Raw genomic sequence first — 16632 nt, 5'->3', positions numbered from 1 at the left:
ATATATATATATATATATATATATATATATATATATATATATATATGCCAAGAGCATGGAGGTACACGCCTATGATCCCAACAGCTTGGGAGGCTGAGGCAGGGGGATTGAAAATTCAAGACCTGCCTCAGCAACTTAGTGAGATCCTGTTTCAAAATAAAAAATAAAAAGGACTGGAGATATAACTCAGTGGTAAAGTACCCCTGGATTCAATCCTTAATACAAAACAAAATACTACAACTTTTTGATATTGTGTGCAGTATGGAAAACTATAGCCTTCTTTTGGGTTTCAAGTCTGATTCAATAGCTTTTAGGTGGCCAGAGCAGCTGTTGGCCTAATTGGGGTGCTCTTGCAAAGTTGAAAAGTTGCCCTGGGTGGGACAGATGCAGCCTGGCCCTGGGGGGCATGGTAGAAAGGATGAGGCATAAGCCAGGTTCAGCCCCAAGTGTGCTCACCTGGGTGTCCTTGCACTGATAGTAGAGGTGGCTGTGTCTGAAGGGGTATGTGGGCTTGTGCTCAGCAGCTGTCCCTCTCAGAACCTTGGGCTGGGTCATCCAGGCTACTGCCCAGAGGCCTGAATCCAGGAATGTGGTGGTGGTGGTGGGGTGGCCCCAGTGCCTGCTTGCCCCATTCATTGTTGTTCTGGTTCCCTGACTGGCCATGAATACCTCTGTGATCGACCACAGTCCTGTGGGAAGCCAGACCTGGGCAGGGAGGGCCTTGAGCTCTTATCCTACAGGACTTCATGCTCAGAAGCCCTGTGGCTGGTGGCTTATGTGGAGGTGGGCTGGGATGGCTGGCTGGGGTGGGTGTGGGGCAGAGATTGGGAAGAGGTTCCTCCTGGAAGACACGGAGCAGCTGTAGGGGTCCCAGAGGGCTGGGGTCCAGGCCCAGGCCAAGTCCTGACCCCGTGCCTCCCATCCCTGCAGGACATCAACAATGCCTGGGGCTGCCTGGAGCAGGCAGAGAAGGGCTATGAGGAGTGGCTCCTGAATGAGATCCGGAGGCTGGAGCGGCTGGACCACCTGGCGGAGAAGTTCCGGCAGAAGGCCTCCATCCACGAGGCCTGGACGGATGGTGAGGCCCCCCAGCCCCACCTCTTCAGATGTTCTGGCTTTGCAACTCTCCCACCCGGCCACCAGCCCTGGCTCCTTCCTTCTCTTGCTAGTCCTGTCTTGTACTGGTGCTCTGGCACTGGGCAAGTTCATTAGCCTTTCGGTTGCCTTGGTTTCCTCATCTGTAAAATAACAGATCCAACCTGATAGGGGAGAAGTAAATCAACGAAGGCATGGGCAGTACTGACAGGAGTTCCCGACATAGTACAGTGCTATCTAAATGCTAGTTTGTAATTGTTCTTGTCACTGTCATTGTTTTTCCTCTCCTGAGTCACTGAGTGGGTTTGAACCCTGGCTCTGCCCCTTGGAGGCAGCATAAGTTAGAATTGGTGCCTTAACCTTGGGTCTGTTCCCAGATCTGTAAAATACAGGGGATGGTGTACCCTCCTGTGTTGGATTCCTTTGCTGCTGTAAAGAGTCACCACACACTTGGTGGCTTAAAGCAACAGAAATTCATCCTCACAGTTCAGGAGTCCTAAACTGAAGTGTCGGCAGGGTTGGTTCCTTGTGGAGGCTCCAAAGGGAGAGTATGTTCTGTGCTGCTTCCCAGCTTCTGGTGGAGGCCAGCCGTCCCTGGCATCCCTTGTCTTGTCACTGTGTCCTCTGGTCCCTGCCTGCATCCTCACGGGGCTTCTCTTCTCTGTGTCTCTGAGACTAAATTGCTCCTTTTCCTAGTAAAGACCTTAAATCAGTTTAACCTCATCTTACCTTGCTTATATCTGCACAATCCCTATTTCCAAATTCTGGGGTTCTGGGGAGACATTAGGTGGGGAGGATGACACTAGTCAACCTCGTGAAACCTCTTCCTAGGGTGTTCGTGAGGCTTACATACTAGTACATTTTCCACCTGGTTCAGGGCCCAGCGGGTATAGTGCATTCAGTAAAGAGCAGCTCTTGACATTTTTTCCCTCTGTGTCCTTCCCTCTTTCTCTTTCCTGGTCTTTGCCTTAGAACATGTGTGACCCCCTTTCTTTGACCTTGAGGTACTTGGAACCACGTCTGGAGTCTACTCATGAGTGGCCAAGGTTAACTCTGAAGAGACAGTCATACTTGGGGGGTCTTTCCTTAGAACTCCCGCCAGGGCTGGAGGGAGGGATGGCTGCCTCTCCCGCCCTGCAGGTCTTATCAGCTGACGTCCCTGGGCAGACCTGTGGACTGGCAGAGCTCAAAGCCCTAAGATTCCCCCTTTCAGCCCTTTTTTGTGCTTCTCAGACTAGAAATGAATAAGGAGAGCCACACCCTGTGGCCATTTGGGAGTAGCCTGGCTTGATGCAGGGGCTAGGCGTGAGCTAGACTCAGCTAAGGGGTGTGGGTGTACCGCCCTGTGGGAAGCGCGTGGGCAAGTTCTGAGTAGAAGGGGATGGTGGAGAGGGCACTAATTTACCCACTTGCTGCTAGTGTCTCCTCCTGGGTCAAGAAACAGCTCACAGCCACGACACAGGCAAGGGTGCCCCATTGCCGTGCCAGCATAACCTCTAGGGAAAGCAGTTTGGCTATCTGCATTCACACCCAATGACTTAATTAATTGCAGTCTAACCTGGGAGTTGCATTTCTTGACTAAGGAATCAACCCTGAACTTGAGGAAATCAGGCCTGGAGGCTTTTGTGGTGAGACATCTACCACAGTGCATCTCGCCCTCATGCCCACAGCAGGGCTATGAATGGTTCCTCATCCGGGTGGGTGAGTGGGGTGGCACAGGCTGCTCTCTCTGGCATAGTTTTTGCATCTGAGGATTCAACCAACTGTGGGTTGAGATGTTGAAAACAAAAAAGAACTTCATCTGTACTGCACCCTAAATGATACAATATAATGACATTTGCATAGTATTTGCATTGTATTAGTTATTACAAGCAATCTAGAGATCATTTTAAATATACAGGAGAAGCTGTGCATCTGCAATCCCAGCTCCTTGGGAGGCTGAGGCAGGAGGATCCAAGCTGGAGGCCAACCTGGGCAACTTACAGAAACCCTGTCTTAAAATAAAATAAAAAGGGCTGGGGGTGTAGTTCTGTGATAAAGTGTACAGGATGATGTGCGCAGGTTATATGCAAACACTACACCATTTTATATAAAGGACTTGAGCATCTGCCAGTTTTGGTGTTTGCAAGGGATCCAGGAACCAATCCCACCTGGACACTGAGGGACAACGGGACATGGGAAGTCTGTGGAGCCACAGGGGAAATTCTGATCATGTGCTGATAAATATTTGAAAAGCAGAAAACAATTTATGCCCAGTATCTTAACATAATGTCCATATAAGGAAAAACTGGATAGGAGTAAATAAGTAGGCTCCTAAGTCATTCTGACATACAGGCATCCAGAAAGCTTCAAAATCGAACAAGCTTGCATTCACGGAAGGAACATTGGGCTGGGTATGGTGGTACATACCTATAATCCCAGCAGCTCAGGAGGCTGAGGCAGGAGGATCATGAGTTCAAAGTCAGCCTCAGCAACTTAGTGAGGCCCTAAGCAACTCAGTGAGACCCTGTCTCTAAATAAAATAGAAAAAAAGTGGCCTCTGGGTCCAATCCCCAGTGCCACCCCACCTCCCAAAAAGGGGATTGGGAATGATGAAATTTCAGTGGCCTGGCTGATCCACTTTCTTTCCACCCCTGACAGTATTCCACCTCTTATTGCTCATAAGGTCCCATGGGTGCTGCTGTAAGCAGACTTCTTTTTTTTTTTTTTGAGGTGGGGGAGAGAATTTTTTAATATTTATTGTGTTTAGTTTTCGGTGGACACAACATCTTTATTTTATTTGTATGTGGTTCTGAGGATCGAACCCAGCACCCCACGCATGCCAGGCAAGCACGTTACCGCTTGAGCCACATCCCCAGCCCTGTAAGCAGACTTCTAAGAGACTGGGGAGGGTTGACGTTCCTAGTTGTTCCCCATAGTTGTTCTGGTGGCACCCCTGCTTTCTCACACCGCGGATCGCTGTGTGGTGCACACCTCCATGGAGTTGCTTGGGCCTGAGGGAGGAATGCCTGGGGCCAAGAAGATGCCCCCTCCCCTGCTCGCCATTTCTTGCTCAGCCGGGCACCCCTCTCTTTCAACTCAGGCAAAGAGGCCATGCTGCGGCAGAAGGATTATGAGACGGCCACCCTGTCTGAGATCAAGGCCCTGCTCAAGAAGCACGAGGCCTTCGAGAGCGACCTGGCTGCCCACCAGGACCGTGTGGAGCAGATAGCGGCCATCGCACAGGAGCTCAAGTAGGCCTGCCCCGGTTACCCCCACCCTTTTGTGCCCTGAAACAGGGTTGAGGCTCAGCTTTCTCAGCTGCTGCGGGAGTGCCAGGTGGCTGGGGGATGTGAGGGGGGTACAGATGGTGCCCAGGTGTGGAGGGAGCCCATACAGAAGGCAAGGAATGCCTCCGGGTGGGGAAGGAGCCCGGACTACTCCCTTCCTGTGATAGGCCTTTGGTCCTCATCTGTCACTCATATGGGACCAGAGGGTGACCCAACCTTGGTTCTGAGTGCTGAGCTGTCTCCTTGGTCCTTGGTGGCTCCCTGCCATGGGGCACTGAGGTCAAGGAAGGCATCACCTCCTGCTTTGGTTGGGGCGGGGCCACTGGAGATGGGGACTGGCCTTTGATCTCCTGTCTGTAGTCTTCTGAGGCCAAGGAAGTGAGAGGGGTACTGGAAAGTCTACAGAAGGGGGCACCCCTGACTCTCCAGCACCACTGGTACTCCCAGCTTCAGGAGGAGGGAGAGTAGGCCCCCCAAATTAACTGACCTCACCTGACTTTCTCATCTCTTCTCCCCAGTGAGCTCGACTATTACGACTCACCCAGTGTCAATGCTCGCTGCCAAAAGATCTGTGACCAGTGGGACAATCTGGGGGCTCTAACACAGAAGCGGAGGGAAGCTCTAGAGGTGAGGACCTTAGAGGTAGAGCATGGCCCGTGGCTCTGTGTGTACCCCTTCCTCCTCCTTGGTTCCCTTTGCTTTAAACAGCTCTGGTTCCCCAGACTTCTCCACCGTGGGCCTGAGTGTGGAGATGCCTCCTCTCTGACCCCAACTCTATCTCATCCTCCCAGTTGAGTGCACTGAACAACCCAAGCCATTTGAGAACTTTCTTGTTTTGTGGGTCAGATTCTCTGGGGGCCAGGCCAGGTGACTCCAGCGAGAGGTGGCCCATCCACCTGACAAAGACCCAGGGATACCTGTTCTTTTTGCCTGGCTCAGTCCAGTGCTTCTAGATAGGGCTGTCCAGGAAGATCTCGGTGGGGGTGGGGGCGGGGTCTCTGGGCATCCCTCTGCTAAACACCCCACCCCCACTCCATTCGGCACTCCCAGCGGACGGAGAAGCTACTGGAGACCATTGACCAGCTGTACCTAGAGTACGCCAAGCGGGCCGCGCCTTTCAACAACTGGATGGAGGGCGCCATGGAGGACCTGCAGGACACCTTCATCGTGCACACCATCGAGGAGATCCAGGTAGGCCACATCCCCTCTCCAGAGACCTCTCCCCCAGCTGCTCCTGGCCCATGCTCTGTAAGTCCCACTCCCCCCCGTAGGGTTGATGAGGAAGAGCATCCCAGAATTCCATAGATCTGAAACTTTGCATTTTATTTATTTTGACCAGATAATATGTGTACATGCTATAACATCCCAAAGTAAAAGGGGTGTATGATAAGGTCTCCCATCTGCTCCTGTCCCCTAACCCCCCATTTCCCCTCCCCAGAGGTAAGCAAAATATCTCTGCATACACAAACAAGTATATTCATTTATATGTTCTTCTCAACACCCCCTACCCCCACATTTTTTGTACACAAAAAGTAGCTTCTAGCCAGGTGTGGTGGTACATGCCTGTAATTGCAGCAACTTGTGAGGCTAAAGCAGGAGGATTGTAAGTTTGAGGCCAGCCTTGATAATTTAGTGAGATCCTGTCTCAAAATGAAATAAAAAACAGGACTGGGGATGTAGCTTGGAGGTAAACACCCCTGGGATAAATCCCTGATACCACCAAAAAAAAAAAAAAAGCTTCTGTTATATACTTTATATTTCCTGAGCCTTGATTTGTACTATAATAGTTATCTTGGAGCTCATTGCATAATTAACATCTTCCTCTATCTGCTATATAACTGCAAAGTATTAGATTCAAAAAGAGAAGCAGAGAGCTGAGGGAACTATTGTTGGGGGAGGTCACCTGGAGAGCAGAGCTCAGGGGTCCCCGTTGTCCTTGATTTGAGGGATGTTGAATGCCCCAGGGAGGTTAGGACAGCCTCACCAGTCCCTTGGGTACAGCCGTGGCTTTGATGGAAGCTCTGCCTTCCCCTTCCTGTGGCCATCCTGCCTTCCTGATTCTCAGCCACCAAAGTGGCTGAGATGCCTTCAGGTCTCTCATGGCCCTTCTACCTGCATCTGTCCTGGGACTTCTAGGGCTCCTTTCACTCATCTAGTCCAAGGGACACACAGCCCCTCTGAATGTCTGTACTGATCCTGCGTCCTTGTGTCTGTCTAGGGACTGACCACAGCCCACGAGCAGTTCAAGGCCACCCTCCCTGATGCTGACAAGGAGCGCCTGGCCATCCTGGGCATCCACAACGAGGTGTCCAAGATTGTCCAGACCTACCACGTCAACATGGCAGGCACCAACCCCTACACAACCATCACGCCTCAGGAGATCAATGGCAAATGGGACCACGTGAGTTGAAGGGCCTGGTGACTGATTTTTCTTGATTCATTTTTATTGTTTCATAGTGAACATTCATTATTTGTCCTCATAGTGAGTGAATTTATGGAACAGGTCAACACCTTGACTGCTGTCCTTGTCTGACCCACCCCTGACATCCCACGGTTGTCTCCACCCTAGGTGCGACAGCTTGTGCCGCGGAGGGACCAAGCTCTGACCGAGGAGCATGCCCGCCAGCAGCACAACGAGAGGCTACGCAAGCAGTTTGGGGCCCAGGCCAATGTCATCGGGCCCTGGATCCAGACCAAGATGGAGGTGGGTCCTGTTGTAAGAAGCTGGGGGCTTCCCCGCACCATCCCTGCCAGGCAGGCGGCCTGCTTCCTCTTGCGCAGGACCCACGGAGAACTGAAGACTGAGTCCACAGTTGTTCTGCTGTCCTGCAGGGGAGTGTGGAGTCCTGTGCAGGGAAGGCAGATGGGCTCGATCCCAGTGTCTGATCTGGGAGTAAGCACACACTACAGAGCTGCATATGGCAGTCCCCAAGGACCACCAGCTCCTGAACACCTGGGTCAGCTTCAGCCCTATGGCTTTCCTCTTGGCTGGGCCTCCCCTTCCTCCATTGCTGCTCCCCTGGCAACGGGCTCAGTCAAAGAGGGTGCTCCGCCCAGAAAGCAAGCTGAGCTGTCCCTAATCAAGTGTAGATTTTGGGGGGGAGTTATGTGGGCTCGTTGGTGGAGAAAGTGCACCACTTGGCTAGAGCGTGGTCTCTGAGCTCCTCGAGGGCAGAGACCAATTGAAATTCATGTTTGTGTGCATATCTTTCCTTCCTCCAGCACATGGTGTTTAGTAAATGCTCAGGGGATATTGGCAGGACTGAATCGAATGGGCTGAGGTCGGCTGATGTGAGTGAAGACAGGCAAATGTAGATGTGGACATTAGGTCTGGTCCTTTGGGGGGGGGGTGATGGGGGCTCAGGAGGGCTGAGCAGGAGCCTAGGAGGCAAAATAGCAGGAGTGGTGGCCACTGGGGAGGACCTGGCTCAGGGGACACTGAGAAGATCCCTGAGATGGCCAGTGGTTAATAATGAGGCTTGGGAAGAGGATTTGAAAAGAGAGTGAAGGAATGAATGTTTAGGTCAGCAACTGACCATGCAGCCCCGTCCTGAGGCTGACAGGTACCTGAGAGACAAGAGATTTCATCCGATGGTAATGCTTATTTCATAACTTTACGATGCTCTTTTCCTACCAAGGAACATCACACTAAATGTGTAGTGATTACCAGTGCTGGCCTCCCTAGGCCTGGGATGGGAACTGAAAATCTTCCTGGTAGTTAACCTATATGACCTTTAGAGCTCAGTCCCCACCCCATGAGTGAAGGGTGGGGCAGGCTCTCAAGGTACCTCCTTCTGGATGAGCAGGAGATTGGGAGGATCTCCATTGAAATGCATGGGACCCTGGAGGACCAGCTCAGCCACCTGCGACAATACGAGAAGAGCATTGTCAACTACAAGCCAAAGATTGACCAGCTGGAATGTGACCACCAGCTGATCCAGGAGGCTCTCATCTTTGACAACAAGCACACCAACTACACCATGGAGGTGAGTGGGGCAGAGCTGCAGATCCCCTTCTCTCCTCCACCTGGGCTGGGGTGGGCTGAGGAGGAGTTAACCCCCTCCCAAGGAGTCTGGTCATACTAGCAGGATAAGTGCTCACATCTCTTTGCCCTTGAAGCTCCCCATCTTCAATCTGCAGTGCCTTCTGGATGATCCAGGGAACTTTTGGGGAGTGTATACTTCTTGGCTTTATCTCCAGAATTTGCTTTCTCATTCTGGGATGGAGCTTGGGCATCTATTTTTTTTTTTTTTAAAGTTGTAGATGGACACAATACCTTTGTTTATTTTTATGTGGTTCCAGGAATCGAATCCAGTGCCTCAGGCATGTTAGGCAAGGCCCTCTACCACTGAGCCCCAGCCCCAAGGGCATCTAAATTTTTAATAAGCACTCCCAGCGAATCTGATACTGGTGGGCTCCAGGCACTGGCCTGGGCACCAACTTCAAATGACTGACATTCTGAGAAGCATGTTGTAAGGCAGTTTCCTCCTATGTGCACATCATAGAGGATGCTTACACAAACTAAGACGGCCACACCATCACTAAGTGACTTTGTTTATTTGGCCTGATGCCGACCAGAAGGTCCTCCTGTGGCACATAACGGCACTTGTGTTGACTGTGAAGTGTGTACGAGCACGTGCACGTGTTTGTGTATGTGGTGGGGTTGGGTTCAGGGAATCACCCAGTTTAATCCTTCCCATGTCAAGTCTGCTTTCCTTCCCCAACCGACCCCCACTGCCAAGCCTGGTCTTCTTGCTGTCCCAGACAGAGGCCAGCACCATGCCCTCTTCATTCGCTAGAGTCTTGTGTCCTGATAGGTTGTCCTTGTCTCAGTTCTTCTCCCTCTGGTGATACTGTGACTGCAGACAGAAGGCCCAGTTTAATTGCTTTGACTGTTTTCAAGAGTGGAGAGGAGGAATAGGAGGGGCAGCCCAGGCCTGGGGGATCTCCACTGAGATGCATGAGGCCCTGGGGCCCCTTTTGCTGACAAGCCTCTTGCCCACTGCAGCATATCCGCGTGGGCTGGGAGCAGCTGCTCACCACCATCGCCAGGACCATCAATGAGGTGGAAAACCAGATCCTGACACGGGATGCCAAGGGCATCAGCCAGGAGCAGATGAATGAGTTCCGGGCCTCTTTCAACCACTTTGACCGGGTGAGAGCCCCACTCCTCACTCATTTAGAGCTGCCCCCAGCCCCTGACCTAGGGCCCTGGAGGGCACTGCCCAGGGTGTGGGCCACTATGCAAGGCCTGGTTCCCGGGTGGGTGAGGAGCAGGGAGAGGAGGAAGCTCCGCCAGCTTGGCCCGACTCCTGTGCCTCGCGGAGCCTGCCTTGGCAAGTCTGTTGTGACTTCCCCTAAGCCTCCCTGCTTTCCTGGAGAGAGTGCTCTTGTTGAAGGTGGGGAGAAGACCCTTGACCCCTGGCCCTCGCTCTCCTACCATGAGGAATCAACCCTCACAGCGAGGCTACCAGAGTCTCAAATGAAGGCCTGCTGCCCCTGGCTGTGGGAACCGACCCTCACCTCTGCCTCAGGGGACAGAGAAGAGACTCCTTCCTACCCCAACCTGTTGCCTTTGGGACACTTTACTGGGGATGTTGGAGTCCTCTGTCCTGGGTTTTCATCTCAGCCCCAGGATAGGCCAAGCGTACAGTGGGCTGCCCCTTCCCAGTGCCCTGGGGCTTGGGGCAGCCACAATGGTGGGAGAAGCATGGGGTCAGTTGCTGTCCACCACCTTGCCTGCTTCCTGCCCTCCAGGCACGTGGGTGGGAGGAGCCTGGGGGAGACCTGGGTGGCTTGGAGCACTCCTGGGGGAGCTTCTCACTCCTGCGCCCCTCCTGCCCTGCTTCACAGAGCAGGGCTGCGTGTGCCAGAGACTGGGCTCCTCTGGAACGTCATCCGTGTGTCTAACTATGTGCACTTTTATCTTCCCTCTCCCCTGCCTCTCCACCTCCACCCTCTCCATCGCATGCCTTTGTCCCTGTGTCTCCCCACACACCACCCTCCACTGGGGCATGGCCCACCCCCACCCTCACGGCCTTCACCTCCCTGGCACCGCATGGCTGGCTGCCTGGCGCACCACGGCCCTAGGATCACTCCGGCACGCTGGGTCCTGAGGAGTTCAAAGCCTGCCTCATCAGCTTGGGCTATGACATTGGCAACGACCCCCAGGTACTCGCCTCCTGCATGGAGCACACTCAGGGGTGGCCTCCGGGGCGAGAAATAACGCGTTTCTCCTTTTTCTCTTCTCTCTCTGTCTGGATCTCCCTGACCCCTTCCCGTGGGCCATGGGCCTCGTCCTCTCCTGCCATCCATGCCTATTCTATGTTGGGCTTCTCCTTCCACTGCTGTGCCCTCTGCCCTTGGTTGTCGTCTGTGGGAACCTGCTGGGGCCCACATTCATCTCTCCTCGCCGCTCTCCATTCTGTGGATGGATTTTGCATTCCTCTCTGCTTTTCTCTTTTCTGTGGACATTTTTCCTGGACATGTTCCTCCTCTCTGTTCCTTCCTGACCCGCAAACCATAAATCTCACCCTCTTCTCTGGCTGTCTGTACCCTGTCTTCCTGGCCCCTGGCTGGCCCTTCCTTCTTCCACCTGTCTCTGCCTCCTGTATCTTGGTGCCACTGCCCCACAGAAGAAGACAGGCATGATGGACACGGATGATTTCCGCGCCTGCCTTATCTCCATGGGTTACAACATGGTAACGTAAACCCCACCCTCTGTCTGCCAGGCCTTGGCCTGCCCTGGCAAGAGGAGGCAGCTAGCTGGCTGGAGAAGCCAAGTCCTAGCAATGCAGGCAGGAAAGATTGTGGTTTGGACATTCAGGGTTTGGGGTTGGCCCTGGTTCATCTCACATGAGGGCCTGGAGCTTTCGATTTCTTCCCCTGCCCTGATGATGGCTCCATTGAGGCCTGCCACCGCTCTGCCATAGTCCCAGGCCTCTCTGTAACCTTCTTAGCATGCCCTCCCTTGTCTAGGGTTCTAAGCAGGGCAGGGTGTTTCACTGGGCAGTCAGGTAACTTCTGGCCATGGTGCAAAGTGCAGAGCCCGTGGGCTTCCCAGCAAGGGTGAGGGCTGGGGTAGAAACCATGAACTTGGAAGTAAATCCCTGCTCCTCCATTACTAGCTTGTGGCCTCAGATGAAGTAAAGGGAACCCCATAGGACTGTTGTAAAGATGAAATGAGGGAATCTAACATAAGGCTGGCACTTAGAAAATACAGAGTGGTAGAGAGACAGCGCCTATCTGAGTTGAAATACTAGCTCCCTACTCACTGGCTACGTGACCTTGGGAAAGCCACTTAGTCTGTCTGGACCTCAGATTTCTCATCTGTACAATGGACATAATAAGATTCTATATGGTTCTAGGGAGGCTTAAATGAACTAAAATATCTAAAAGCATTTAGAATAGTGCCTGGCATATAGTATATGCTCTGTAGAATTAGCTTTTGTTAATGGTATTGTCATTATAATGAATACCAGCATTATTTTCTCCAGGGGGAACCCAGACACCTGTAGCGGGTGGGAAGCCCAGAGCTGGGTCTCCACTGTTGAGTGTTGAGACCCTGTCATACCCTTAGTGTGACCCAGGTTAAGGTCACGGAACTGTCGTACCCTCCTCTTCCAGCCATAGACTACTCTGATCCCCAGGGGTTTGAGGTCCATCTGATATATTCTCAGCAGGCCATGGGCTGACAGGCCTGGGTTGACTGTTTCCTCCAGGGAGAGGCAGAATTTGCCCGCATCATGAGCATCGTGGACCCCAACCGCCTGGGGGTAGTGACATTCCAGGCCTTCATTGACTTTATGTCCCGAGAGACGGCTGACACGGATACAGCAGACCAGGTCATGGCTTCCTTCAAGATCCTGGCCGGAGACAAGGTGAGTCTACTATGGTGTGGGCACCATGCTGGGTGGCAGGCACTGCCTGGATCTGATCTGGAGGGGTAGGGTGGGATGTGAGTACCTCATTACCCCTTTCTCCAGGACCCCATTATGCCTCTGGTTACTTGCACCTCTACCCCTTTTTGCAATGCCTGGGGCTCAGCAAAGGTGTTAGGACAAGGCATTAATTTAAAGGGTCCCCTGCCAGGAGCACTACATATCAGTGAGGGATTCCTGTACATTGTGATGAGATGATGGAGGATGGAAGGTGGTGGAAGGCAGTAGAATGGGTTGGGGTATGTGGTTGAACAATGGAACTCCATTTGAGAATCCCTGGGATTTCATCCTTATGCCCTGCTGGGCACAGGTATGGAATATAGGTGGGAAGCAAGATAAGGGGATGGGGTGAAAGAAGGAAGCATGCCTCTCATTTTTCTACTCTTGAGAGTGGCCTGCTTCAGGTTTCCAAATCTGAGTCCCCTGTCATGCCCCACTTAGCCCCTCAGTGCCCCTCCCACTTTTCCAATGCTCTCTGTATGCAGAGGCCAGAGGCCCAGTCCAGGTCTTAGCCATCTGAAATGATCATCAGTGAACCCAGATGTCACTCAGACCCACAGCCATTTTTAGACCAGAGAACTTGAAGGGATCTGTCAGAGCCACAGATCCCTCTAATGTTCTAGAAAAGACAGCTTCTGAGCAGACCTATCACAGGTACACAAGAGGGGCAGGGTGAAGGCAAAGACCCACGCTGACAGCTGGCTAGAATGGGGTAAGGGTCATACTTTTGAAGATGGTTAAGACAGCCAGATAGGTTTTAAATGCTGTCTGGCAGGGATGCCGAAACTGGATGCTCATCTTAATCTGCTGGAGGTCTCCTTAAAATTTAACTCTCTGGTTGAGATTTTCCAGAGAGCCCAATTAAGTGGGAGTGGGATCCCTCAGGAATCTCTGTGTTCAAGCAGAGTGCCTGTTGACATTGTTCCATCATGGTATTATTGCAGACTAGTAGTGTGATACATGAGAAGATTATTAGTATAATTAAATGTGGAATTAGTTTGGAAAGAGGCTAAAGTAGATATAGAAGCGGAAAATATGAAATGATTTTTAAAATATATTAGGTGTATATATACATATACAGAGTGTGTATGTGTGGATGTATGTTTGGATTTATATGTATAGATCCAAAAGAACTAGGAGGGAGTGTAAATGGGGATGGCCTAGGTTACCTAAGGTCACCGGAAAGTTTACAGCCACAGGGTTTTGCGGCCCTGCCAACTGGCTTTGCGGCACCTGACCACGCTCTCTCTGCAGAACTACATCACGGGTGACGAACTGCGCCGAGAGCTGCCGCCCGACCAGGCCGAGTACTGCATTGCACGCATGGCCCCCTACAACGGCCCAGACTCCGTGCCCGGTGCTCTGGACTACATGTCCTTTTCCACGGCACTGTATGGCGAGAGTGACCTCTAACCCGCCCCAGCCCCTCGGCCCCTACGCCGTGCGCACCCCGCCCTGCACCTCCGCTGCCCCCGTCTCCTGCCCGAGTTTGGTTTCAGCTCTCAGCCTCCAACGGAGCAAGCTGGGACCACACGGCCTCGAACCTCCCTGCCCGCGAAGTGACAGTTTACAAAATTATTTTCTGCAAAAAAGGAAAAAAAAAAAAAGTTATGTTTAAAAAGTTAAAAAAAAAAAAAACCAAAAAATTACATATTTTATTATAGAAAAAGTATTTTTTTTCTCCACCAGACTTAAATGGAAAAGAGGAAAAATTAACTATTTGCACCAAAATGTTTTTGTTTTGTTGTGACATAGGAAAATAACCAAGCACAAAGTTTTATTCCATTCTTTTACTGATTTGTTTTTCTTCTTCTATCTGTTTCATCTGCTGTATTCATTTCTCCAATCTCATGTCCTCTTGGTGGGGGGTGGGGGGAGGGGTACTCTTGTCAAAGACACATTGGTGCATGTGTGTTTGCTAGCTCACTTGTCCATGAAAATATTTTATGATATTAAAGAAAATCTTTTGAAATGGCTGTTTTTTAAGGAAGATAATTTATGTGGCTTCTGATTTTTAAATCTCCTCAGAGGTGTGGCTAGCCTCTTTATCAGTGCATACTTTTTTAAAAAGAATTTAATATTGCTATCAAAAATAGACAAACTTGGAGATTATGGACAACTTTGATATTGCTTGGCACAGACCATATTAAAACAACACTCCCATGATGTCTCTTTGCTCCTTGATTGCTGTTTTCTGGAAGTATGGGGGTGATTGGAGATGGTATGGGGCACCTGTACACACCTGTACCCACCTCTGATGTGTTTTTGACTGAAACACTTCAGTTTCTTCATTTGGAAAAGGAAAAGGTGGTTTCCTCACAGAAGTTAAAAATAAGATGAAGAATGTGGGGGGCACTCCCAGATGATAAGCCCCATCTTCCTTTGTTCTCTATAGCATCATATAGCTATGTGACATCCCTGACTCCTTTTGTTTTTTCCTACAGGGTACAGCTTGAGTCACCTCAGAATTACCCCTTCCTATTCAAATTGTCCCACAAAGGGCTAGGGTGTATAGCACAGTGGTAGAGTACTTGCTTAGCATATGTGAGACCCAGAGTTAAGTCCTCAGCACACCAAGGCCCACGGACAGCAGCTGTCTGGTATCACCTGGGAGCTTGTTGGAAATGCAAAATCTCAGGCCATACTGGATCAAAATCTGCATTTTTAATAAGACTCCTAGATGGTTTGCTCCAGCTTTTCCCATTTTCTTCTTACTCATCTCCTGGCTGGGTGTGGTAGCACACATCTGTAATCCCAGCAACTTGGGAGGCTAAGGCAGGAGGATTGCAAATTCAAAGCCAGCCTCAGCAATTTAGTGAGGCCCTCAGCAGTTTATTGAAACCCTGTATTTTAGTCAGCTATTTTGCTGCTATGACTAAAGGATCTGACAATTTTAGGGGAGGAAAAGTTTGAGGGACTCATGGTTTCAGAGGTCTTAGTCCATGGAAGGCCAGCTCCAATCCTTGGGGCTTGGGGTGAGGCAGAACATCATGGTGGAAGAGTGTGACAGAGGGAAACAGCTTAGCTGATGATCAGGAACCAGAAAGAGGTCTCCACTTTGCCTAAAACAAATATGTACCCCAAAGCTACCACCCCAATTCCCAACTCCTCCAACCACACCCTACCACTTCAATTACCATTCAGTTAATCCCTATCAGGGGATTAATTCACTGATCGTTATGGGGAGCCTCCTCAGAAAATGCTTTTAAGTCTGAACTCAAACAAAAAAGAGCTTTTATTTATCTGGCCAGGGACTGTCTCCTACCCGGAGAGACTGATGTTCTGTGGGAGAACAGCAATTTCCTGGCCTGTGTCTTGGGAATTTAAGGACAAAAACCACAACTCAGTTGCTTTTCTCAGTGTCATGCAAGGAAGATAAAAATAGCAGTTAGCTTAACCATGTTTTGGGTCCGAACAAGTGTTAGACAACCTAATCCTGATTTCAGATGAGCAGGGGCGATAATCTATTTTAATAAAGTCATGTAGACCCATGACTATACTCAAACCCAGAATGTAGCTCACCATGACCACCACCATTTCCTGAGTTGGGTACATTCTGTGGGGTACAAAGTACAGAAAAACAGTTTTTTAAAAGAAAACAGCTTTTGTTTTTGTTTCTCAGAAATGGGTCATGCAACAGTTTTTTTTGTGTTTGTTTGTTTGTTTTGTTTTGTTTTTTTAATAGAAGGCGGCAAAATGGAGTCTTAGGCCTGTCTGTGACGGCTCTTGCTTTATATTTGCCTTATCTTATCAAAATTTTATTATCTATAATCTATATTTTTTTACTAATTTTTAACCTTTAACTTAACATCCTTACTGATTTTATTGATTAGTTTACACCACAACATTCCCCACTGGCTTTATGAGACTAAATCAAATCATTGATTTATTTAAGTTTAGTTTTATCTAAGTTTACCATGTCATATTTTCTAAGGACTAGCAGCTTGATAGTCATTCGATCAGTGACTGTCTTTTAGAAGCAGGCTCCCTGTCATTTTTCTGGCCTCAAGAGTTTCTGAGTAGAGCTGTGTGCAGCGTGCATGTCTGAAAGTGAAACAGAACAGAAAGTAAAAATCAAGAGTACTGTTCATTGTCGGTTTTCCAGGTGGATCTTCTGTTGGAGCTGTCTTCTTGATTTGGGAGTGATGAATCCAGTGTTGTTTTCTGGTGACTTTTACAGCAGTAGGGGTGTTAGGATGACCGGAAAGGGCCCGTGCCAGCAAGGTTCTAAGGTAAATGGATGATGGCTCTGCTGGAGTGGGTGAGTGAAGGTCTCTCCTGCAACTGGCTGTCAGGCTTTTTGTTAAAGCCTGAATCTGGTGGGAGGC

At 50.4% G+C, this 16632-nt stretch overlaps 1 protein-coding gene across 3 annotated transcripts in view; it reads left to right on the top strand.

The window, feature by feature from the left end:
• Window positions 1-14470, top strand: part of Actn1 (actinin alpha 1) — a 94492-nt gene extending 80022 nt beyond the window's left edge. The window contains exons 11-22 of one of the 3 annotated variants that reach the window (XM_015490495.2): window positions 931-1078; window positions 4178-4328; window positions 4883-4991; window positions 5415-5555; window positions 6583-6765; window positions 6934-7068; window positions 8171-8350; window positions 9373-9519; window positions 10455-10535; window positions 11000-11065; window positions 12086-12244; window positions 13559-14470. In XM_015490495.2, the coding sequence (XP_015345981.1) occupies window positions 931-1078; window positions 4178-4328; window positions 4883-4991; window positions 5415-5555; window positions 6583-6765; window positions 6934-7068; window positions 8171-8350; window positions 9373-9519; window positions 10455-10535; window positions 11000-11065; window positions 12086-12244; window positions 13559-13717 (1659 nt within the window). In that variant the 3' untranslated portion in view covers window positions 13718-14470. The remainder of the gene's footprint in view (window positions 1-930; window positions 1079-4177; window positions 4329-4882; window positions 4992-5414; window positions 5556-6582; window positions 6766-6933; window positions 7069-8170; window positions 8351-9372; window positions 9520-10454; window positions 10536-10999; window positions 11066-12085; window positions 12245-13558) is intronic. The other 2 variants (XM_015490487.2, XM_015490480.2) reach the window with 2 other exon arrangements.
• Window positions 14471-16632: the final 2162 nt, after the last annotated feature.

Source organism: Marmota marmota, unplaced genomic scaffold (assembly GCF_001458135.2).
Source record: "Marmota marmota marmota unplaced genomic scaffold, marMar, whole genome shotgun sequence".
Lineage (NCBI taxonomy): Eukaryota > Metazoa > Chordata > Mammalia > Rodentia > Sciuridae > Marmota > Marmota marmota.
The sequence above is the reverse complement of the archived record's forward strand: the minus strand, read 5'-3'. Positions and strand labels throughout refer to the sequence as shown.